The sequence below is a fragment of the Varanus komodoensis genome, unplaced genomic scaffold (genome assembly GCF_004798865.1).
Source record: "Varanus komodoensis strain SLA01 unplaced genomic scaffold, ASM479886v1 scaffold4, whole genome shotgun sequence".
NCBI lineage: Eukaryota > Metazoa > Chordata > Lepidosauria > Squamata > Varanidae > Varanus > Varanus komodoensis.
The window spans coordinates 21,016,187-21,041,589 of NW_025335941.1; the positions used below are offsets into that span (position 1 = coordinate 21,016,187).

Genomic DNA, 25,403 nt, shown 5'->3' on the forward strand with positions numbered 1-25,403 from the left:
GAAACAATACATTTCAATATTTGACCCAATTCAATGAGTCAACTCTGTCTTCTCTTTTGGTCCAGGAGCCCAAGCAGTTGTGGGGTGCTTCAACCAGAATTGCATATGTTTGTTTGCTTGGTATCAACCACAGATGCCAAAGAGCTGTTGGTCCAGGGAAGTAGCTGAAGGTGTTGGTACTGGAGCTCTGGGTGCCAGTGAAGGAGGTATTTGCGTGATTGCACTGTCCATAAAGGTGGCAGAAGAAGGAGATAGCCTTTTGAAAACAGTGAATGAAGTGCTATATAAAAGGTTTATACATCACAGCCAAGTCTGCTGCCTGTACACCTGCTCCTAGACAGCATCATGGAGGCAGGATGACCTATTCCTCCAGGTCTATTAGGGAAAATCTTGCTGTGTCAGCAGAAATGTGCCTTGTGCGCTTCTTCAAGACACAGAAGACACTTGAAATATCCAACTGAGGAAGTAATTTTCCTGCTGCTGCAGCAGCAGCACTTATTTTAAAAAAAGCCTTTGGGGCTATTTTCCCCAAAGGGGAGAAGAAAGAAAAGAGCAGAATATACAAAACATAAAGCTATCTAGTATTTCTTTTCCCCATAAGCACATTTTTACAAGAATATTATTAATACAAAAATTAATGTCAAATTCAAGCAACAGTAATGCATGCTCTGGTAACCTCCCGGTTGGATTACTGTAATGCGCTCTACGTGGGGCTGCCCTTGACAACGGTCCAGATACTTCAGCTGGTACAGAACAGAGCTGCCAGGTTGCTGACGGGTCGTTATTCTCATATAATAGAGCTGTTCCTCCACCAGCTACACTGGCTTTCAGTTGAAGTCTGGGCCCAATTCAAGGTGCTGGTTTGAACCTATAAAGCCCTGAATGGCTTGCGACCACGATACCTGAAGGAGCGCATCTTCCCTTACATGCCCTCACACCCCTTAAGATCTGCGGGAGAGGCTGTGCTCCCAGAGCCCTCTTTAAAGGCGATAAAAAGAACAACTACCCAGAGCAGGGCTTTCTCTGCAGTGGCGCCCAGATTATGGAATGCACTTCCTGGAGAGGTGCACCTGATACTGAGTTTATATTCTTTTCAGCACCAGGTTAAAACCTTATTTGCTATTTTAAAAATTAGTATTTTTATCATTAACAGTCACTTATTTGTTTTTATATAATTTTATGGAATTTGTATTGTTTTATTGTTTTTAATTGTACATTTGTGAGCCGTCCCAAGATGCCAAGGCATGTGGTGACGGCATATAAAAGTTCCAAATAAATAAATAAACAAACATATTCATGTGGTTCAAACCATCATAATAGGCTAAACAAGGCTGCTGTTCAGTTGAGGTTTACTCCCTCATCAAACAAGCCAGGCCACTTGAACAGTATGAAAATTGGTGATGGGGCAGGTTATTATACAAACTGTACGCAGCATGTACCATTGGTTAAGTAAGTCACCATTTAGCCAACAGTGATTGTAAGAACTGGCCCAAAGTCTCACTTGCCTGGTTTAAAGAAACTTCTGTATTCCACCAAGTCAGATTATATAAACGAGTAAAATCTTCCTAACAACACAATAAGCTTCAGCACAATAAGTTAGAAAAAGGTCAATTCCCTGCATGTTTACCCAGATGTAAGTCTCCCTAAATCCAGGGATACTTCTATTCAGGTTAATTCTGCAAAGGTTGGCACAATTACCTGAGACTTAAAAGACCTGAATGGTAGTGGCACTGACAGCTACTTCAAATATTACAAAGATGTGTATTTTTCTTTATCTTCTACTATTGTACAGAAAATGGGGCTCGCATTTTCACTGCACCACCTTAAGGCGCACATGATTTCTGATTCCCTATATGGATAAAGTTAACAGACTTATTTTAAAAAACTATAAAAGAAACAGGAAAAGAAAAAGGCTTGTGTTACGTTTTTGCCTTATCTCCTTTTTTTACGTCTGCAATCTCCAAAGTGAATTCAAACAACAAAAGGCATGAAACACAAAAGGGTTTCTGATGATGTGAGACTTAGTATTAATATGACCATTGCTGGATTAATTATTACCCAGCAGACACATCAAGGCTTTATTCAAACAGATTACCCAAACAATTTGTAAACTGAAAATCCTTCAGATGCCATCAAACCAGGACTCCAAACTTAGTCACTGGAATATTTCCACTTTAGCTGTATGGATAATACATGTGGATAAAATCTTTTCACACACATTTCAATACTACAGAATCTGTAACACAAATGCTTAATACTGCCTTCTCCAACCTGATGTCTTCAAGATGTTTTGGGCTTTGACTCCCATCAGCCCCAACAGGCATGGCCAACCCACAGAAATGCTGATAATGGAAATCCAAAGCATCTGAAGGGTACCAGACTGAAAAAGTTTGGATTAACCTATCGCATTTGAATAGCAGAGGATGACACTAAAAAGGGTGCATGCCAGTTTAAAGGCAATAAAAAGGGGGTATATGCCAATCTTTTGTTTTAATGAACAGTGCAGTGTATTTCCTTCCAGAATCTCATCAATACTGACAATCCATTTCCGCTCCTCACTATGTCTGATAATTTGTTGATAGTATTAAGTAAATGGGTGGTTTCTTACAAAAAAACAAACAAACAAACAAAAAACACATTGCTCACTAGAGCACAAGCTTGTATGCCAAGATGGGTAACAGCAGCTTGAACTGGAGATAAATGTGTTGCTGTATGTTTTGAATGCACACTGGTTTTCTTGAACAGTATACTTATTTATGATGGTACACCTATACTTTAATAACTATAGCACAACTGAAATACATCCAGCTAATGGTTATAACTCAAATATCCTTCTTAGAAGGAACAGCTACTGTTAATACTACTTAGCATTAGTCAGTCAATAACTTAATTTTTAGTTGATAGAACTAAATGCCAGTGCCCCAAAGGTCTCTCCCCATGCATGTGTGAATATTTCTTCAGTGCCAGACTGTTAAGACATTAATAAATTTTACTTCCTAGTTTAAGAGGCAGACTATTTTTAGATTTTGCCTTATCTCCAAGGAGTTAGATCATCTATGGTCAGTAGTAACCAAAGTTCAGTGTTCTAAAACCACAGTGGGAGAAGGACAAAGCAGAGCTAAATCCATGCTTCCCAAACTGTTACAACTAGACAGAGTTAAGGAGCTTCATGGTAACTTATGCACTACTTAAGGGAGGAAAAAAACCCAACAAGCTGAGATTCATGCCAGATGCTATATGCCATCAATAGATGATGAATCACAGTTTTTAGAAGTACAACTATGTAAGACAGAGAAGAAAGGAGGGACTGAGGGGGAAAGAGGAGAAAAGAAAGCTGAAAGGTAGTTAGGGATAGTAAAAGACTAAATCATAGGATATACGTTCAAATCCCACAAAATTTTTAAAGTACATGTCAAAGTAACTTAAATCACCTTGGAGCTTCAGCACCACTCCTTATCAGGACTATGGCTAAAACAGAGGGAAGGCTGGATATGAAAACTCAGGTTCCAAACTCTACTCAGCAATGAAACTGACATGTATAGAATCCACATGGCATTAAAGGTTTTTTATTTTTTAATTTTTGGGGAGGGGAAAATCATTTTTTACCACATGGCATAACAGAATGGTGAAAGCAACTTTACTATTCTGGCGGATGAGATCTACTGATTGAACAAAAATAAGCTTTTGACTCAAGTTCTACATGATGAAAAATGAAGGAAACAATCCATAAAAGCAGGTATCAATAGAACAAAACTTTCATTATGACAAGTTTCCAATGGAAAAAATTATAACGATACTTTATGGTTTGTTTTTGTTTTATCTTGCTACTATTCCATGCAGAATGTCACTGATTAATAGAGGCAACATTATACACAGCTGACCTCTATTTGAATGTGTCAGGTTTCAAAAGAACTCTAAGGGAAGGATGAAATATTGTCACACAGTTTATGTAACCTAAGGAGCCCATCAATCCTCCAGTTAAATAAATTCTGTGGTAGGTAATGTCCAAATTTATCCCACATGAAGTAATCTGGGATAGTTAGGTAAAATATAAGCCAGCCTGGTTTTCAAATGAAAACAAACACAAGTATCTATAATTATATTCCTACAAATTTTTCTAGAATACTAAACTTCTAGAAAATATTAACTTTGAGGTGATAATTCTGCATCAAATCTTTATCATTTAGGATGGACAGAGGCCACTATAATGCCGCTACAAAGTATCAAGTTCTATATTGGTTGTAATTGATATTGAGATGATGGGGCAAAAATGTGTTTTCAAACTACCAAGTGAGGATACAGTTTCCATTTCTTAGAGATAAACTGAAGTCTATTGAAAGCATTAGGAGAAATTTGTTTGTTTGTTTGTTTGTTTATTTATTTATTTATTTATTGGGAGACTTCTAGAAATGTTTTGAAAAATTCACCATCACAAAGCTATCAGCTTTGAAATGGAGGGTGCCAGCTTGAGCCCTTTTTCATAAGCCTTAAAAGTTTCCTCTAAGGGCTGAGAGTTCCCTGGCTCAAGTTGAGCTGGATGTAAGTGATGAGGCATCTTACCTTGCTAGGCTGGTGTTCAATCTGAGCAAATATTTTACTTTGCTTAGACTGCAGTGGTTAGGGTATACCCCTTCCTCTCCTCAGAACAGATGCTTGGTGTGAGTCATGATTCAAATATGAATTATATACGTAAAATGCATTAATCAATTACCTGTATAACTGCACTGAACCAGCATGTATTGCCAACATTTTTTAATCCCACTGGCCAATTATCTTGACGTTTTCTATCATATGGATTAGGAGAGTCACTCCATACTTCTGGATGTGTCCTTTTAAGACTTGCTTTGTTTTCTGCTATGCTGGCTTCTAAAACTCTTAGAAAGAAAATGAAACAATGAGGAAAGTAAAATGCAGCAATAACATTAGAAAAATAATCTCATAAAAAGAAATACAGCTTCTTTAACACATCAAGATAGAGGCTTTTTTCCAGCAAATGTTTTAGATATTGAGCATTATAATTATTATTAGGTAGGGGTTAGGGGTTAGGGTAGGGGTTAGGGTTTAGAGGTTTCCCATAAAAAACCTGGTCTTTTCAGAAGTAGTGCTTTGTCCCTCCTGCAGGTATTTGTGGTATGACAGTACTAATAGCCCTTCCCTTACTGGCAATTTATTTTTGTGGGATTGGTAATAATCACCCTAAACTTCCTTCTCAAAGCAATATTCCCTTAAAAATATTTTCCAGAGGGATAGCCATGTTAGCTAACTATAGCTTAGAGACTAACATACATACAAGCATACATACATACATATAAATAGCATGAATGTTGTGAATTCTAGTGTTATATAGGTTTAATACAACTATCACCATTCTTTAACACAACTTTGCAAATAACAAATGTAAATAACAGACAATTACCAAAGGCTTACAAAAAGTGATAAAAGTATAAATGCTATGTTACGGAAGTGGGCCTCCGAAAAGAGAGTGAAGGCACTTTTCCTGACCAGGGCCCCTTGAAGGCTGATCGTGATTTTTCTCACAGAGTCTCTTCCTTGCTGAACCTTTAGATATGCACTAGATGACTTAATTGCACAGGAAACCTAGCACAGAGCAGGGAATTTTCATATTCCAGAAATTTCATACTTCCTCACTATTAAAAGAGTCACTCCCATGTATGTTTTCTATATGTCTGATTATTTTACACGTATCTTAATGAAAGTTATCTGTTTACCTGCTGATGGCTTGCTCCTCATCTGTTATTCCAGTCTCCCTGAATGCCCTGTTTGACTCCTCCAAACTGAGGGCAATTGCCCTCTGAAGATCATCTTTATCATCCCCTGTGAGATCAATCACATCTGAAAAGTAAAACTATCTATCTCAACATGAAAAAATCAACAGCCTGAAAAGCAAGTTCATTTGCAGATGACTCAAAGCTCATTTAAACTAATATCTATCAGCATCTTCATTCTTTCAATGTTTTGTTTCATCCCTAGTTCACTGACCTATTCTTCTTTTCTGTGAATTACTACTGTTACATTTATACAATGCTTTCTTCCAAATAGCCCAAGGTGGCGTACATAATTCCCAATCTCTCAACAACCCCAACTATGCTGAGAGTGGAGGACTAGACTGAAGTTACCAAGTCAGTGTTGGAAGTTACATCGTAACCACCACATTACAATGACTTCTGGTACATTGGTTTTGGATATATTCTCAATATGACTTGATATACTTGCCTTATCTTGATAAAGGCATCATCCAGATTCCTATCCAGATTCCTATTTCTACCAAGGCTATGCATTCCTATCAAGCCCTTTATGCACACTAACCTGTGTATAAATTTACGGTTTCCATTAAGCCAGAGTCTGTTACATCCAGGCTACCAAATGCTAATTAAGAAAACAGGATAATAAGCCTGGCTCAGTAAGAGGGAAATCCAGTCAGCATCTCCATACCAAAGCCAGCAGACAATTATCTAAAAATGATCCATGGGGGTGGAATGGAGATCCTGTGTATCAATGCATTTAAAAAGAAAATCTCAGTTGTTCTATCTATTCTAGGTGTGAACCAGTTGAGATGTATATTTCTTAGCTCATTAAGTGTAATCAACTTCAACCCTGGAGTCAGAAATCTAATATGCTTGGTTTAGTCTTCCTCTCTTCATTAGTAAAGTGTTTTTGTGAAGTTATTGTTCCATATTAAAGGCATTAGTAGGCCAAAACGTCTAAACAATTCTGGCTTCAATAAATGCTTTCCTTGCTTTTCAAACTATAATTATTTTTGTATCTTCCCATTTCTTGGGGCATGTTTTTGGTTTTGGCATGTGAACATCCATGTTTACACCATTATTTATACTGTAAATAGTGTATTACAATATATTAACACAAAACCAGTATAATAACATAATTAACAAAAATAATTATATTATATTCTCCAGTAAAGCCATCCATCCTTTATTATAAGTCCTTTATTATATTAAAAGTATAATTTTCCTATGTAGTATTCCATGGTATTAGGACCCTGCAGAAACTTGTCATCCTGTGCAGTTGAAAAGGCAGACTGGTTTTTTCTTAAATGAAAACATTCCTTCATCTGACTTTTTTTCCTGAATACTACTACATAATACTACAAAAATACTATAAACTTCTTTAAATGCATTCACAATTCGTCCCCATCTTTCAATTGCAAAACCTATGACTATGTCCTTTTTTCCTAACTTTATTTGCTCTTTTAAAAAGTTGCTTTAAAAAACAAATATTTTGCTACCTTAGTACACTTGATTAAATATTTCCTCAAAGCTTTTTATTTCCTATAAATCATCTAAGATCGTGTTTCCTTATGTTTTGCCTCCAATATATGAATGTGTGTTAAATGTTCATATTTTCACTCTTTTCCTTTAGACAAGTGATATATGAATGAGATAAATTTGCCTCTGATCACTGCCTCAACAATTCCCCAATAGTAGTACTGCTAACCTCTGGGACATTGTTAAATTACACACACACACTTCCTCTGATTTATGAAGTAGAACTTGCCTAACTACATAATTTTGTAATAACATATTATCCAAGTGCCATATTGATGCCATGTTTCAGATACTGATTTGTTCAAAATAGGATAACCATAGTTTTGTGGTTTCATCATAAAGCTTAATTAACTCAAACAGTCTTCAAGTGTGGCACTCAGAGACCTAGGTCACCTAATACAACAGCCCATTGTGGGTTAATTACATGGCAGTCACAAAAAGCCAACAAAGCTGCTCTGACCGCATAAAGGAGCTGGTCAAGTGCAAGCTCTGGTAAACTGTATAAAGTCATGTTTCCACAATATTCAGAAATTTTGAAAAACTGTATGAATCTTCAGGTTACCACAAAAACAGAAAACACAGCCTACCAGCTTTTCACATATTAGAGAGCCTCATCCATTTGGAAACAGCATATTCAACTACAACCACCCAGTTCAATGCTTGTCTATCCTAGGTGTGTTCCAAGGAATTGTGCTTTCATTTCCTTTATTTTTTGCAAGAATGTGGTTACTAAAAACCAAACAATACCATCCATTGTTAAACATGCTGTATCTGCCAAAATGTGTCAAGGTCAATTTTATGGTCTTCCCAAAACATATGTACATTTTTCCTTTCCTTGTTCCTGAAAAACAAGTTTTTCTGCACAGTGAAGAACAGTAGCTGGAGTTCCCACACCTGCCACATTTTATCACCATCACTATCATCAACATTAACATTGATAGCCTAAAAAACATACAGTTGAAATGCAATTCTTGATGAACAACAGGGTTTGAATGTAGTACTCAGAATTATAAGATGCGCTCCACTTCAAATTAAATTAGTACTGTATAGGAATGATAAAGGCCAGATTTAAATATGCTTGCATCACCATTACCCAATGAAAGCGCTTTGTATTTTTATTTTATGTAGTAGTTTTTGGTCAAATGGTCAGTTTTATATTTTTATATTACTTTCAAGTTTAATCAGGCTTGTGTTTGGATATAAGGATTTCAAGTATAAATACCAATAGCCTTTTTTTAAAGCATGGATTGCTAATAGCTAGAAGCATGAGTTGCAATTAAGTGAACCCATTTGCACATGCTTGCATCAAGGCTTTTACTGTGTGTCTAGGTACAGATGGCAAAATAGATTTTTCAAAGGCAACTTCCATATACACAATCACTATTAACAACTGTGTAGAAGGAATGCCACATATAAATGAGCCATGAGAATATATAGCAACACAGCTATATACTTAGATGACTTGAATTTTTCTAAATGTCATTCTACAGAGAGGCTACACAATTATGCTTCATTACTTAATATTTTGAAATAATTATCCATTTGGAGGCATTTAATAACATATAGAGTGAACAACAAAGTTATTAGATTTTCTAATTTTCTAAAATAATTAAATCCTAACTAGCTATACCTTAATAACTTCCACAGAGGAATGAAGAACAGAAGCAGTTACCCTTACTAATTACAGTATTCAACGCTACCTTTAGTTTTAAAACACCAGCCCACAATAGAGAATGGTGTCCTAGACATGACAGCATATTTCACAGTCATGGGGCCATGGCTTTAATATTTCTTCTCCTTGCTGCTTCTGTTCTTGTTTTCTTAAAACCTCCTCCTCTGATAAAAGTCTATATGGGGAAAGTGGTTTCTAAAATACGCATGGACTAGACCATTAAGGAATAACATCATAAGGGTAACATCCAATGTTCCCACTGTACAATATGAAGCTAGCCCTTGCTATAACCACTTGAAACAAGCTTTAACTAGAACTGTCAGAATGGGACAGATCTGCAGAACTCTCTTCTGTGAGCTCCTTACTTCTTCCATTCAGGAAATGCTAGCCTGGGATAGTTCCCAATTGCTAAGTGAATAGATACTTACTTGTATCTGCCTGGCTGCCCACACTGATGTATCTGTCATTTCCAGGAAGTGCTGTTTGATAGTAAGTTGCCTCTTCTTGCTGAGGAATCTTAGCATTCTTTGCTGTAAGGAAGGCTACTGCTAATTCCAAGTTCCCATTGCTGTCCTTTAAATGAAACATAATAAACTATCAGTATCTATTTGTTAGGATCAGCCAGTTTGTACATGACCATACAAGTCCAGAGAGACCCAGTTGACTCCAGTGACCTGTATAATCCAAACATGCTCTACCACCTCCTTTTAAACTGGCATACAATTTTATTTGTTTGGAGCCCAGCCATTTTGTGAAACATTCCACTGGCTGGAAAATACAAACAATTGTGGCCAGAGCTCCCATAGCTTCCCCATGTTCAGTCAGCCAAGCCCCTTCCATAAGAGTTGTTTGGCATGACTTTGATTAAAAAGAAATGCCTTCTTGCATGTTGTCCTTACATGTGAGGAAACGGGGGGGGGGGGCATGCTCAAGGCACTAACAGTTGGGAATATTTTAGCCAGTCTGGTCATCTCTATCTGTTATTTTAACTGTGCACCAGGACTAGCCTGCTCACACCACCTGTTATGAAAAGATTCTGTGAAACCCTTTTTCTCCCTCATGTTCTTGCAAATTCATCCCAAACCTACCTCCATACTCTCCTCATGCCCGGAAGCCCATTCCAGACATGTTTCTGGATAGGGTCTGCTGAGGCACTAAGAGAACTCCTGATAGGCAAGGTCTGCTGAGACTATACAGAGAAGCAAGGCAAGATTTTTCCTATAAGGCCAGCCACATAGACTGGAGAGTTACATTTTTGTCCCCATCCTAAAATACAGTAGACATTAAGAAAAGGAGGTTTAATAAATGAACAAGCATTGGCAAAGGTTAACTGAGTGTGCTGGGGGGGGGATGAAATCTATTTAATATCTAATAAAACTGCTTTTCTTGCCTGTTTAACTTTAGATAAGTTGGGATGTTAGGAGACAAAGGCTAGTGTCTCAGCAAATTTCAGTGATCATAATCTCAAGCAAGTATACAGTAACCTGAGAGATATGTAAAGCAAGGTATAGGAGGTATGAGTAGCACTACAGAATGTTTATCCATGTAAATGAAATGCAAGCCAACATAATCTGAGTCTAAATACGAAATCACTCCTGACAACACAAATAAGAGCAATTAAAAAAAGAGTAGGGGAAGGGGATGAAAAAGATAACAATCTGAACTGCAGGAAATGTCATTTTGTTTTCAAATTGCTCACAATTTTATTATTTCCTTTATGAGAAGATTTTAGGGATACGTTTGCATCGGAAGCATTATTTACTTGAACCAGGTCAGAGATCCTTATATTTCACCCTTCATCCTACATATAGGCAATTCAACTCCACTATATAATCTTAAAACAATTATATTAAACTCTGTCAGTCAAGCATGACCTTATCTTACACATGGACAGACATAGTCATTTTTGAAAAACACAGTACCTTCAAGGCTTGTTGCAGTACTTGGGTGTCATTGATACCAGTGATCTCTCTCAGCTGATTCAGAAATGTCTGCTGGTGCTAAAGAAACAAAGGACTGCTTAGCCAGTTGATAACAAACTTTTGATGGAGAAAAATAACGTTTAGGTGGTGGGGGAATAATTCAAAGTTTAAAACACTGAGAAACAGGTAGAGAATATAAACTAAAGATGAAAGAGAGAACCTCCTTGCATGAGAGCCAAATAGTAAGAAGAAAGAAGGGTTTAGGCCAAATAGGCATGACTTTGTGTTCCTCCAAGTCTTCATTTCACAATGCCTTCAAAGAAAGAAATATTAATGTTAATATAAAAACAGACTACAAAGGCACTAGTGTGATTACAGTTATGGCCATACTTCCAGATCTCTATAGCTTCATACAGAATGTCCTTGTCAAAGAATTACAGTGCACAAACCTTCATACTTCTCTAAATACTAGTAGTATACTAGTACTATATTATTCAGAACCTGGAACAAGTTTAAGGTTTTAAAAACATCAGTCTAAAGATTGTGGGCATGAAATTAAAAATGAACTGATGCTGAAAGTAACTAGTAAGTCTCAGAAAAGTTTTGGAAAGAAAAGCTGCACTTATTTAGGAAATATATAAGACACCTTTCAAAATACATATTTTCTCAGGGCAGGATACAGAATAGCTCTAAACCAAGACAACAGGTTTCTCTACTCAAGGTGGCTCTGTCTTGTCTGAATTAAGCTTCCATTTTCTCAGTTCATCTACCCTGAAACTGTGTCAAGACACAAATTCAGGAGTTCCACAGCTTTTCTGGATTAAAAGATGGAAATTATAGGTAGAGCTGTAAGTCACCTACATACAGTGGTATCTTGGCTCACCAACTTAATCCATTCCAGGACTCTGACCCAAATTGGTCATGAGCCAAGTCAAATTTCCCCAAAAGGGGAATCACCCAGAGAGCCCTCTGGGCTACTAGGGTGGTATATAAATGCAAATAATAATTAAATAATAATAAATAAGGGTCAATGTAAATAAGGTTAATCCGTTCTGCAACTATTATTTTTGCTCTCAAAAATTTGAAGGAAAGTGACAAAGAACAACAAAGATCGCGGCCATCTCCTGCCTTCCAGCGATTGTGCAGAGGGGTGGGGGGAGATGGGCATGATCGCAGGGGCACTGGGGGGGAGGCGGGCGCAGGCACGCAGGGGGAGGCAGGCGCACTCGGGCAGGGAACATGGGTGCAATGGTGGCCATCTCCCCCCTCCCCAACATGACCATGATCACGCCTGTGAAGGGGAGGCAGGCAGGCGGGCTCGCGGTCATCACCTGATACAGAGTTTGCAACCTGGGGCAAATTTTTATGAAATTTCTGTTCGCAACCCGATTTAGTCGTGAACTGAGCTGAGGTACCACTGTACTGATGACAGCGTAACACACACTGCAGATAACTTTGAGGCTCTGAGTAAGGGGAGAATGATAGAGATGCATTGATTTATTCATGGTGTGGGGGAAAATGGGGAGGAATATATTTTCCCACTCTCCTATAATACTAGAATCTCCCTTAAATATACAATTATGCAATACAGCTTTCCTAATATATGTATCTAAAATAGCAATTACATAATGAATAAGTGCATCATGTATAATTATTACGCAAACCTCCCAGAGAGTCATTTTGACTAATGGATGGTATAGAAATTATATAAATAAATATTACATCATGAAATAAAAGATGGCTGGCCTGCATGGGGACAGTTAGATTCAATTTCATCCATCCTACTGATAGAATAGCTTGCACTTCTGTAGAGTATTATAAAACTTCATGTTTTCAACATAAAAAATACATAAGAAAACATGGTTATGGGTCGAACTGAATAAATTTCTGCAAGACACCCACCCCCTTGTAAAAAAGCAGCTACACTTCAGGCATGCCCAAGTCAAGTTCAGACTGTAAAAAGTAATGCCTATAACTCCCAGCATGCCACAGCTAGAAGCTGTAGGCCTTTTTCTGGTCTAAACTTGCACATTAGGAATCACACAAACTACACACTTAGTGTTAAGTTATTCCCGAAAGAGCATCCAGCCTTAGTGTAAACAGTCTATTAACGTAACAGCAGAGTTTAGCTGCAATCAAAATCCAAGATCCCAAGAGTTGTTTGGGGTCAACACAAGGGATTTCACCTGAACTGATAAACGGGCAAGTAACAGCCCAGTAAAATGTTGACACGACATGAATGCACCCTATGAAGTTTCATTCTCCAGACTCAATCACTACTGCCAAAACCCTGATTGTAGCTGTGGACTGTGTGAGGTGAACATTTATCTCTTCAGAACTGGAGACACTCCAGAGTTTCCCATAAAGGCTGCCAAAGGGGAGTTACTGGATACCAAAAAATGTTCACTTAGCTGCAGCATGAAGCAGGTTCAAAACAGAGGTAGAAATCACCACAATGTCTTCAGGGGCTGAGTATAGACCTACTTAAGACTAGTTGCCTCCAAGTATCAGCTGTTGTGGAATGAGGGCAGGAGAGGACTATTGCTTATCTCCTTGGTTGTGAGCTTCCCCACATATAGGTTTTTGATCTGATCCAGCAAAACTCATTTTATTTTCTTAACCCTGTACACATTTATGTGGACTAATTAACAGAAATAATCTTTGAAATGTTAGTTCTTACTCTGGTGATAGTTCTCTGTCATTCTAAACATAGTCACTGTCATTATCTGAAATGATGCTAAAGCTGTACGGAGCAGGAAAAAAAAAACTTTCAAGGTATGAGGCTTTTGGTGGGTTCCTTAAAAACTAGGTGTCTTATTTCATGACTCAATGGGCACCTGTTTTCCCCAAAGTAAACCTATATGGCCTCTTCAAAATCCAAATCCAATGACAGAATCGTAACAAAATCAAGATGAAAAAGATGAAAAATGTGATGTTGATTTCTTTCAATACTAGTTATAGAAAAAGCTAACTGGAGTACTAATTATAGTTGATCACCAGAGGAAAATTTGTTCCATTTTGAACTAATACACAAACTGAAAGAATACAATGTTCCCTGAATTTTACAATCAATTTTTTCACCAATCAAAAAAATACTTACAGAAATGTGTATATTAGAGAAAACTGTATGTTCCTATATTTCTGAAAACATCCGTCACAACATATAAGGAACATTATTTGCAAAAAAGGAGTATAAGCAATACTACACACACAATGCATTGGAAGTATACAAAGATATGTGCAAATTTTCATTAAAATGTCTTTAGCGTTCTAAACCTGAACATAAGATTGGAAACTTTAGGTATTGTGACAAACTAGTGCATCCATCTTGAATTATACTATCACACTGCACCCAGAAGGTTAAAGCATCTTACATGTTCTATGTATCTTCTTGGGTCTAAGGCCAAACTTAAGTCAGCCTGGTAAGACTGTAAGAGCTTGTATCTGCTTCATGTTCTATGTTCATTTGTATTCAAGGAAATCAACATAGGGATAATATAGTATTATTAACCATTAGGAAAAAAAAACATTATGTTGTTACTGTTATGAAGAGTACAGGACTGGGACTCAAGACATCTGGGTTCTAGTCCTTGCTTGCCCATTAAGCCAACTGGGTGATTAGGCCAGTCACAGAATCTCAGCCCAAGCTACCTCACAGGGTTGTTGCGGGGGGGGGGTTAGATTGAGTGCAGGAGGAGCTTATGTAAGCTGCTTTGAGTTCATCGTATGAAAAAGTGGGATATAAATCTAATAAAGACAGTTCAAAATCAGTTTAAAAATAGAGCTGAACATCTAAGTAGTGATAAAAACTAAGGCAAAAACTTGGGTAATAGAGCACAGTATCTTCACACGATACTTTTTTTCAAAATTCACAAATATCAGTGTCTGGATTCAACAAGGGGATAGTATCACTCTTGTATGATTGGAAAGATCATTTGACTCAGTGCCTTTGGATGTTGTCAATTGTCTCCAACTATCTGAAACATCACCACAAAAACTATGATAGCCACCACAAAGTCATACGAGTTTGGAACTCATTCTGTTTTCACTCTATCAAATCTTCACATCAAGTATCTGCCAAATTTTACCTTAATTTCTTGCGGAGTCTCCATATACACTAAATCCTGGTTGTCAACTCTGCGAACAAACACACATTGGTCCAGCCTTTACAGAGTTTGAACGAGAACTACATCTTCCATGTTATAGTAGGATTTTGAGCAAAGCCTTCTGGTTTATATAATGCCTTTGGGAAATATCAATCTCTCAAAATAGCCTACTTCAAGAAGTAAATCATATTTAAAAATAAATCTAACCAAGTCTGTCCCTGTTTCAGACTGCTAAAATGAGTGTTATTCACACATTATCATATGCTAATCAAGCATGAATAGACATTAAAAAGAGCACCCTTTTCAAACAACTTCATACAGCAACTTCATACAGCTATTAAAGTGCTGAAACACTAGTTAGAATGTGAACTTCTTATACAGGGACAAGGGAAATGGATGGTATTCATTGACTTTCAATGGTTTCTCTTTCTCGGCTTTGCATGGAATTGGGGTAAAAAGAGTAGCAGACCTTTTGGATATTTCATTTCAAGGTATAATGTAGTGGTTGGAAAACTGAATGAGAAGATGCCAAAGCACTCTTGCTGAAATAATGACATTTATACTTTAAACTTTTCACTATTAAAAAAAAATCATACTATAGCCAGAACCAAACATATTAATATGAACTCATCATTTATTCATTATCATCATGTATATATTATTTCTGACTTGCCTAAATTCCAAGCTTGTTTATAAAAGAATATCATAAATGCAACAAATAATAGCTCAGAGACTGATTCGAGGACAGTTCATGATTGGTGGAAAGCCACAACTGATGCCAGACATACCACAGAAGGGAGATCATTCCACCTGGCAGGCATGTGTCACCATGCCAATTAGAATCCCACAGGCTGAAGCACAACTGCAAGCCCTCTCCTAAAGATTACAGTGGCCTGGGTGGTTGGTATCTTTCAAGTAATCTGATCCCAGGTTGTATAGGGTGTTGCATACCGACAATCTAAACCTAGCTCAGTAGCAAACCACCAGGTAATATTATATAGCAAAGATGCAATGCATGTATGGTAAGGCACCCCCATCAATACACCTAGCCACAATGTTTTCAAGTCAGCTATAAAGGCAGCCCTACATGGAGCATATTTCAGTAATCTACTATCAAGGTTCCCAGTGCATGAATCACAGTGGCCAAGCTATACTTGTTCAGGAATGGGCACAACTGTCATACCAGTCTAAGGTGCTAAGAGGCCCTCTTAGCCATGGAAGTCACTTGAACCTGGAAGTATAGAGATGAATCAAGGAGTGCCCCCAATCTGCAAACCTATTCCTTCAAAGGATTGCAACCCAATCATGAATGTTATTTTCCAGAATTTCTAGACCTGGAATCCATTCACCCAAACCCATCTTACTGGGTTTCAGCTCCAACTCACTGCCCTTTTTCCAGCTCACACTGCATTCCAGCACCACATGAGTGACACCACTTCTACTAATTCAGATGTAACAGAGAAAGTCATCAGGATATCATCAGCATACTAACAAAGCTTCACCCCTAACCCCCCTAATGACTGCACTCAGCAACTTCATATAGTTATTAAATAGTGCTGGATACTCCACAATAGAAGGTACTCCACAGCAAGAGCATCAGGGACCAACATACAGTCTCACAATGTTATTCTCCAGAACCTGTGCTGTAGATAGGACCAAAACCACTGTAAAACAGCGCCCCAGCTTCCATTCCACAAATTTGATCAGGAGGATAACATGTTCAGTGGCTTGAAGAGCTGTTAAGATACTGAGTACAAGTATCAGCGTGGTACTCACCAGTGCTTTTTTTGTCATAAAATGCACCGGAACAGAGTTCCGGCACCTTTTTCAACAGATTTTCCAAGTTTTAAAAGTAATTTTTGAAAATTTGATGTTTGGTCCACGTGGATTTGAATCGCCCTGTCGAGCGTAGCAGGTCGGCGGCAAAATCATTAAAACGGTGCATGCAGACTGCTTGTGTGTCGAGTCCGATGCATGCGTGCTTCGTCCGCGCTGGTTGTGATGGCACTGCTTGGCTTGTGATGGCGCTGCTTGGCTTGTGATTAGTTGTGTGGTCGTGCACTGAGTGCTTACTGCAGGCGGCGACTGTTATGTTTCGTTACACAACTGACATGTGTGGGTGTGTGTACAGTGATTGACTACGTGCAAAAGGTAAATAATTTCATGAGTTCCGGCACCGTTTTTCTTACAAAAAAAGCACTGACCCGACCCTTTCCCAATAAAGGGTTATGCACTGTTACTTATGATCAAGTAAATAAGCATAAGATTATTTTATTGTACTATCTACAGGTATAATTATAGTAAATTTAAGCAACACGAAATGATAGGATTAAAGAAAGCTTATTAACAATACCAGGCAATACACCATTAGTGTCAAACTTCAGTTAAATCAATCAAGTTTTGAAAAGCTATCTCCTCACTCCTTTCACCTTCTACAAAGCTTAGTTACAGTGGCATCAAATATTATTATTTTGTCTGTAAACATGCGTCTCCTACTATTGAACAATACTTTTGAACATAGTATTATTGAACAATACTGCCCAACCCATCACAACCCCATGGATGACATTCCTCCAGGCTCTCCTGAGCAATACTAAGTGTGCCTATTCTTTAGAGAAGGCTTATTTTGGGAATTTCCCTATACTAAATAAATAGGGGAAGTATTGAATAATAGAAGCTTTATTTCATAGTTACATTAGGACATTTAAAGTGCAACCATATACATAATTCTCACTTAGTTTGATGGGACCCAAGTAAGTGGGTATATTTATTGATTTGATTTATACCCCACCTTTCTAGCAGAAAATATATTGCTGCATAGTAATGATATCTTACTGAATAACTGATTGTATTACATGGTGAATAGTAAGACTAAGATTTAAAATGTGTTATTTTTATTCTGCCCATCAGAGTATTATTTATTCAGTATAAGAATTAATGAATTGTATCTACCTTATTTTAAATGTACTTTAAATATGCATGGTTTAAATAGCACAAAATATTCATTTATTGTTTTTGATGTTGAAGGACAATTTTTGAAATTCATTATATTGAAAATTTCTCTGTATTTCTCTATATTAAAAACATTTTAAATCTAATGGTCAATTTTTCAATGACTACTTACAAAGTAGCATTATTTAGGTTAACAAGAGATAAAAGGTTTCAATCACCTTAATGACCCAATAACAGTAAATCTAAATTTCAATGCCTCTACAGTATTTCCCACTCAGCAACATGGGTAAAAAAGTCCTAAGTAGTTACTTGAAGACTGTGAACATATGTTTATGGTGCTTTGACTACAGCTGGGTTCAGAAGCACCTCTGAATTAAGCCCACTGCCAGTCAGAATAAGTATTACTCTTCAAGGCCCTAAATGTATCATAGTTATGGTAATGAATATGTTCACGCAGCCAACATTACTCACACTGGATCCACCAGCCTGTTGGTATTTCTGTACCGAAAATCCCCAGGTCTCAGCCCAAATAAGACTTCCAAACTTATTATTTCATAACCTGATCTTCCAATTAGCTTCAGACAGTGGCTCACTGTATTAGTATGTAAGTGTACCATTTGCATGTTCTGCACATTAAAATCCAATGATCTGGCCATTTCCACAGTTGTAAGTAGGAAAACTAAATTCAGGATGTGTCCAAGTCCCAACACTCAATCAGAATGCAAAAAGTGCACTGATGTGAAGGTGGGTCAACTTCAGTAAAAGTTGGAAGGGAAGATGCTGAGATTAAGAGGTAGTGGTCCACCTAAGATTGGCAAGTTTACAACTGAGCCAATTTGATCTTTCAATTCAGAGTCCATCCAATATGTTATATGAGCTCCATGACAACAAGCAAATGAGTGAATCACTTTCATGGGACCTGATGACACCTCTCTCTCTCCCTCTCCCTCCCTCCCTCCCAGCTCATTTTTTTAAATATAAAATATGACAGTATTTTATACTCCAAACATACTCAAAAGTTAGTAGAAAATAATTTAAGCCAACAGTTTACAAATAAAGGTAGATTCAACTTGAAGGTAAGAGTATGATTATGAATTTAGGACAGAACATCCTATATTGCAAAAAGTGTATGGCTTCAGAATATTGAATCTTTACAATGTTGCAGGATCCATTTTTCTAAGCCAAGGGATGTCTTGAAAAGTGGAATATGTCTTAGAAGAATAACCTATCTTGGTTTCATGGCATACAGTTTGGTTTATTAAACATCTTCAGCCTGATGAACTGATTTATACAAAAGTCAAGTTCCACCATGCTCAATGCCACATACTAGTATGTTTATTGTTATAGTCTTAGAGAAATAATTGCAGGAGAATATAATTATGTGGAGTTCAGACTGCTCACAATCAGTATTTCTTAGCATCAGGGTTCAACTCTGTCAGGTTGACACAAGCTAAAGGGAAGCCTCTGAGTATTCAATCCTGCTGTGCTGCTACCTGCAAAGTGGGATTTACAATAGAGACAATTTTCACCCCTCTGACTGTCTTTTTACCTCTAGGTATGCTTCTGCCTAGAGGGACTGCAGGTGGCGCAGCGGTTTAATCCGCTGGGCTGGTTGATCAAAAGGTCGCCGGTTCGAATCTGCACAATGGGGTGAGTTCCTGTTGCTCCATCCCAGCTCCTGCCAACCTTGCAGTTCAAAAGCGTGCAAATGCAAGTAGATAAAAAGGTACCACTTTGCACTTCGGTGTTTAGTCATGCCGGCCACATGACCACGGAGACTGTCTGCAAACACTGGCGCCCTCGGCTAGGAAACAGAGATGAGCACCACCCCCTAGAGTCAGACATGACTGGATGTAACGTCAAGGGAAAACCTTTACTTATGCTTCTACACCAGTCTAAAGAAGTAGCATTGCTGAAGTTGAAGGGCTAATAGGATTTTGTCTTCCCTGACCCACCAGAACACCCTTTTTTGACCTCTGTGAGATTTCCCTAGGTGCTCCATGCAGCTGTGAGGAGAGAGACCATATCATCATGTTTCCTGCTAAAGCTTAACCACATCAGTACTAGAGCCAGAAGTACTATATTTGCATACTACTCTTCCCCTTGCAAAGGACTTCCAGAGAATACCAGAGGAAGACATACCAGTAAATGATGAAAACTGCTGAAAAACATTTCTTTCTGGATGTGTATTGCCTCTTCTATCATGTGCCCAGTTTCTCTTGGACTTGCTTGAAACTTAGCAAGCACTCGGTGCATCAAAATGCTAAGTAGGTATCAAGACAGCAGTTTGCACAGGATGCTAAGCCAAAATTCCTCAAAATTTATGATCAAGTGTGTTGATGCATGCTGCCTAATAATTTCCACTTGGCTCCTCCTGCAAACATAGACACAGATATTTACCATTAGAACCAAACACTGGCTTGTCCTTTCTCTAGATCTGGAAGCCAGATTAAATTCCCAGCAACAAGCCAGGAGTCCCAGTTCAAATTCAACATTAAGTTTTTCCATCCAGCCTATTTTAGTTGTTCCAGAACGAGTGATGCCACAGACACTTAGCAATGTTCAGTGGCATGCTTACTTGTGATTATTGTAAAATATAGTAAATATACATCAAATATGCAAAGATACACATAATCCTACAAAAAGAGGTGAATATCTATACAAAAACTTATATTCCTAATTCTGAAGTAGTATAGTATGAAGATGTAAGAACATAATTATTACAGTCTGTTTCAGATATACAGTGGTACCTCGGCTCATGAATGCCTCAGTTTACAACCAAATCAGGTTGCGAACAGAAATTTCATAAAAATTTTGCTGCAGGTCACGAACTCTGCATTGGGTGATGATCGTGAGCATGTCTGCCGCCTGCCCTGCACAGGCACGATCACAGTCGCTCGGGCGGGGGGGGGGGGAGATGGCCGCGATCTTTGTTGTTCTTTGTCACTTTGCTTCAAATTTTTGTAAGTTAAAAAAATAGTTGCAGAACAGATTAACCTTATTTACATTGACCCTCTTGGAGAAATATGACTTGGCTCACAACCAATTTGGGTCACGACCAGAGTCCTGGAATACATTAAGTTCGTGAGCCAAGGTACCACTGTACAAATCTACTGTTCATCATCCGCTTTACATTTTTTCACATTAGAAAGTTAAGGAGGTCTTGGAAGAGATTTTAACTTTTGAAATGCTGAATAATTCAAGAATTTTAAAATAATCAAACATCTTCTGTTGCATATTTGCTCAACAAGTCACAATTTGTGTTTTTAAGCATCTTTAGCAGTTGCAATAAGTAGAACATGAAAGAACAGTAATAAGAGAAATGCACTCTTATCCTATGAAATCCATTCACAGATAATAAAACACAGATTATATGAATCAACAAAGGCAACATTATGCAATCTCTAAAAGAACTATGTTGTACATTATGTAATGGAATATTTAAATCCTTCAGATATCAAAGTATTTGACTTTTTAAGAAATATTTTCAGAGAATACAGTAACAGTATGCATCACAGCCACTGTGCTCACTACAAGCAAGGAAGGGCATGTGCTTTTAACAAGTTCAATAATTATACTAACAAAGCCATTAATTACACACTAAATAACTGATTATTATGTATGCACATTCTCAAGATTTAACAACATGTACAAAATAGAGAAGGGTGGTATAAGAGACCCTTATTGGTACTTTTTAAGGGATACTGAGTGCCCATCTTCCCTCCCTCACTCACTCACTCACACGCGCGCGCACGTACACACACACACACCACCCTCAACATGAGAATCCTGCATGTGTGATTCAACTGTTAACATGTCATACAGAACAAAACATGCCTGGAGTCAAACACCTGTCAATGGCGGCTCAGAAGGGACCATTATCAACCCCACTGTGCAAAACAAGGCAATTGCATGGCTATGTAACCATCCCAACTGCCCCATTCAGGCTATAGCTGCCAATTACTCCCTCCTTTCAGGGCATGCAGCATGACAGTCAGAGGGTGAGACAAGCCATGGTAGATAGATGCCTTCTCAGACTGCCCAAATAGAGCAACCGAAGTGGCAACTGCTGCCAAGGATCATCACAGCTGACTGAAAAGCATCATTAGGAAAACATGTCCCATTAGGGAAACATGTCCAGAGACAGTACTACATTTGACAGGACTTCAAGATAAGATGGGATCTCCTAACAATCCTCAATTCAAATCTATCAAATTGCAAACTGTATGACTCCTACTTTAGTATTAGTTCAAGCTGCTTACATTGTTGAATTCTATCACTGCTCCTTGCACACAAGACACCTAATACATTTTAACAGACTTTAACTTATTGAATGGCACCTGGCAGAAGACTCCTAAGTCTTTGGCAGATTCCTAGGTGATACAATGAAATATGCATACAAGAGCAAACACTGCTTCAAACAAACATTACTTCTAATAATAGATTTATCACCACTTACTGTATAACATCTTATGATCATCATGAAATAGCTGGACAGGTCTCAAATCTGCACTTACACATCCTCAAGAAAAACAACTCAACAATGCTGTCACTCCCATAGGAATTACAGTTCCTACAGGCCAGTTTTATACAGGATACTTCACATATTATGCTATACACACAGCACTCTTTCTAGATTTTACCTCATACTTAGTAGTAGAAGACCACTTGCTGTGAAATCCTATGCACATCTACTCAGAAATAAGTTACACCGAGTTCAATGGGACTTACTCATAGGTAGCTATATACAAGATTGCAGCCTTAGTATATTGCCAGTTCCTTAAAATTTTCTATACAAGTTAGGAGTTTCTATACAACAGGCTATACAGCAAAGCTTTTTAGCTTATGAAAAGGGAAAGCATATATTATAGAACTGCAGTTCTCATGGTGATAATCCTATCATCTAAGCAACCACTCCTTCATAAAAATGTATGTGCTGACTGAAATTTACATTTAAAAGATACATTGACACCAGTAGCAATACATATCTAACAACATTCTTCTGTTGGAGTTTACTAGGGAAAAGCTTAGTCAAAGCTGTTTATGTTCTCATACAAGGGAAAGCACTTTTTAAAGACTTACGTGACTGGCAAGAGTTGGAAACTCTGCTTTTGCACTAATAGTAGTAGTAAACTATAATTTTTATTTTTATAAATTACATTTTAAAAAATGATAGCCATTGTGGCAAAGTTGTTAGAGTGCTAGACTAAGACTCAGGAGATGCAGGTTCTATTATTCACTTGCCTATGAAGCTCTCTGAGAGACTCTGAATCAATTACTAGCTCTTAACCTATCTCATAGGGCTGTTATAAGGATAAAATGGAGTAGAGGATTATCTAAGTCACCTTCCGTTCATTGCAGGAAAAAAGGCAGGATAGAAATATAAATAAGAACTTAAGAAAAGCCATGCTGGATCAGACCAATGGTCCATCCAGTCCACCACTCTAGCCATACAGTGGCAAACCTGTGGCCCACTGGATCCCATCAAGCAGGATGGGCCCATGAGTTCTGCTGCTCAAGCTCCTCAGCAACTGGTATATGCAGACATGCCACTGCTTATAAGGAAGGCAGCATATAGTCAATGAGCCTAGTAGCCACTGATAGCCTTCCCTGCACAAATTCGCCCAAGAAATAAATAAGAGCAAGACTACAGGATAGATACTTACACCAACATTCAAGAGAATTTAAGAGAATTTGGAAGGAAAATGTATAGCTTCAAATGGATAAATCATACTGCAAGATATCAAACTTTGCCACAATAGCATATCTTAACAAAAAAAGTTGTGTATTCCTATGGCCAGCTTCCTTCTAGCACTATAGAGAAATAACATTATGGGGTTCCAATGTATAAACAGCAGTTTGGTGTTAAGCATACCTGTTTTCTAAAAAAAATCTCTGAACAATCTCTTAGCCACAGTTTGCACAAGTGTTCTTGAAAAATAGAGTAACTATCTCTGACTTTCTCAATTCCAAACGGATAAGTTGCGATTTCACTATTTTCTTACACAATGCATAGGAATATGAGACAAAACTACCATCCACTTTTTTGTCAATGATACAAAGAGGAGCAGCTGTCATTAAAACCCTGTTGAAGCACTAATAGAACAAAGGTAAAGAGCAGAAAAGTGAATTACTTCACTAGAGAAATTACTGGAGAAGTAGACGACTGCCATTTCTATAGCTTATGAATACACAGGAACTGCTTACTGTAAATCTTGTACTTTGTTAGACATGTTTGAAGGCATTAGGAACAGATACAACAGGACAGGATTTGGAAAAGAACGTAGCAAGAGAATACATGGAAAAAGAGCAGTCAGGATAGTGAAGTTATTGATTTAGTAACACACAACAGCTTCAGTCGGATTGCTGGATGTATGTCTCTGCAAGCCTAACTGGAACTTCTCATTCATATCGTATCAATTGAAAACACTCAGTACACATTTTTAGTAGCCACACACACACACTTATGAGTCAAATGGAATGTTAAAGTAGAAAGATTCCATACTATCCCAGATTATGATACCTGACTCACCAACATTTTTTTTGTCTAACTATACTTATGTTTAAAATGAACAGTTTAATTCCATACCGTGATATAGCTGATAGGGTATTGAGCTTAGACTCAGAGACTTAGATTTAACCCTCTACTCAGCAATAAAATGCACTGGATGACCTTGGGATAGTCATCATCTCTTTGCTTAACCAGGGATTTTAAAGTAGAAGTAAAATAGGAAGGAGAGCAAAACCTTGTAAACCACTCTCTCTTCCTTGGTGAATAGCTGGACTGAAATACACTACCCAGTCTAGGAGTGATGCTGCCTTTCCCACACATTCAGGTTTTGCACTTTATTTCAAAATTCCTTCAAAGTTTTATAAACAACAACTTCTGCACACAGACAGTTGAGGACAATCTATTTATTTGGGGCAAATCTCCAGAAATCATCCAACTGTATACATACATGAGCTAATTCTTCCACAAAAGTAGGAGTCCTAACCTCACAGCAAGTAGATAATTCAGTTGAAATGTATTAACATACCTACCTATTAATATGGTTACTGATAGCAAAGCCTCTAAACTTTATTCTCTCCTGGCAAATTTAGTCTAAGTATTCCTGTGTCCAACCACAGTACACCATGTAACAATTTCAGCTACTACCTAGTAGCTTCAAAAGACACACAAAAAAGGGGGCAGGCTTCACCTCTGGACTCATAATCTTCAAGGATAAACACTACTTATTTCTCTTGACAGCCTTAAACCACAGCGCTCGATACATTTTTAAGGAGGTAATCCTGATATGTTTGTTTACTAAGACTATCACAGAACTGCCTGGGAAGCTGGCATGGTCAGAACAGACGTGTGTCTAGGAAGACAAGAACTGTGAGAGGATGAAGACGTCAATTCCTCTGTTTAAAAATAAAGTGGCGGAGTAGTAAAGGCCAACTGGGT

The 25,403-nt window shown here is 37.8% G+C and overlaps 1 protein-coding gene across 8 annotated transcripts in view; it reads right to left on the bottom strand.

The window, feature by feature from the left end:
- The window catches only part of USP25 (ubiquitin specific peptidase 25), a 65,887-nt gene that overhangs the window by 39,825 nt on the left and 659 nt on the right, over positions 1–25,403 (bottom strand). For 3 of the 8 annotated variants that reach the window (XM_044442781.1, XM_044442778.1, XM_044442782.1), the window contains exons 2-6: positions 20,099–20,330; positions 10,899–10,976; positions 9,405–9,549; positions 5,730–5,853; positions 4,712–4,874 (exon numbers count right to left, since the gene is read on the bottom strand). In XM_044442781.1, coding sequence (XP_044298716.1) covers positions 4,712–4,874; positions 5,730–5,853; positions 9,405–9,549; positions 10,899–10,976; positions 20,099–20,212 — 624 coding nt within the window. In that variant the 5' untranslated portion in view covers positions 20,213–20,330. Of the gene's footprint in view, positions 1–4,711; positions 4,875–5,729; positions 5,854–9,404; positions 9,550–10,898; positions 10,977–20,098; positions 20,331–25,403 lie in introns of those variants that run through there. The other 5 variants (XM_044442779.1, XM_044442780.1, XM_044442783.1 and 2 more) reach the window with 5 other exon arrangements.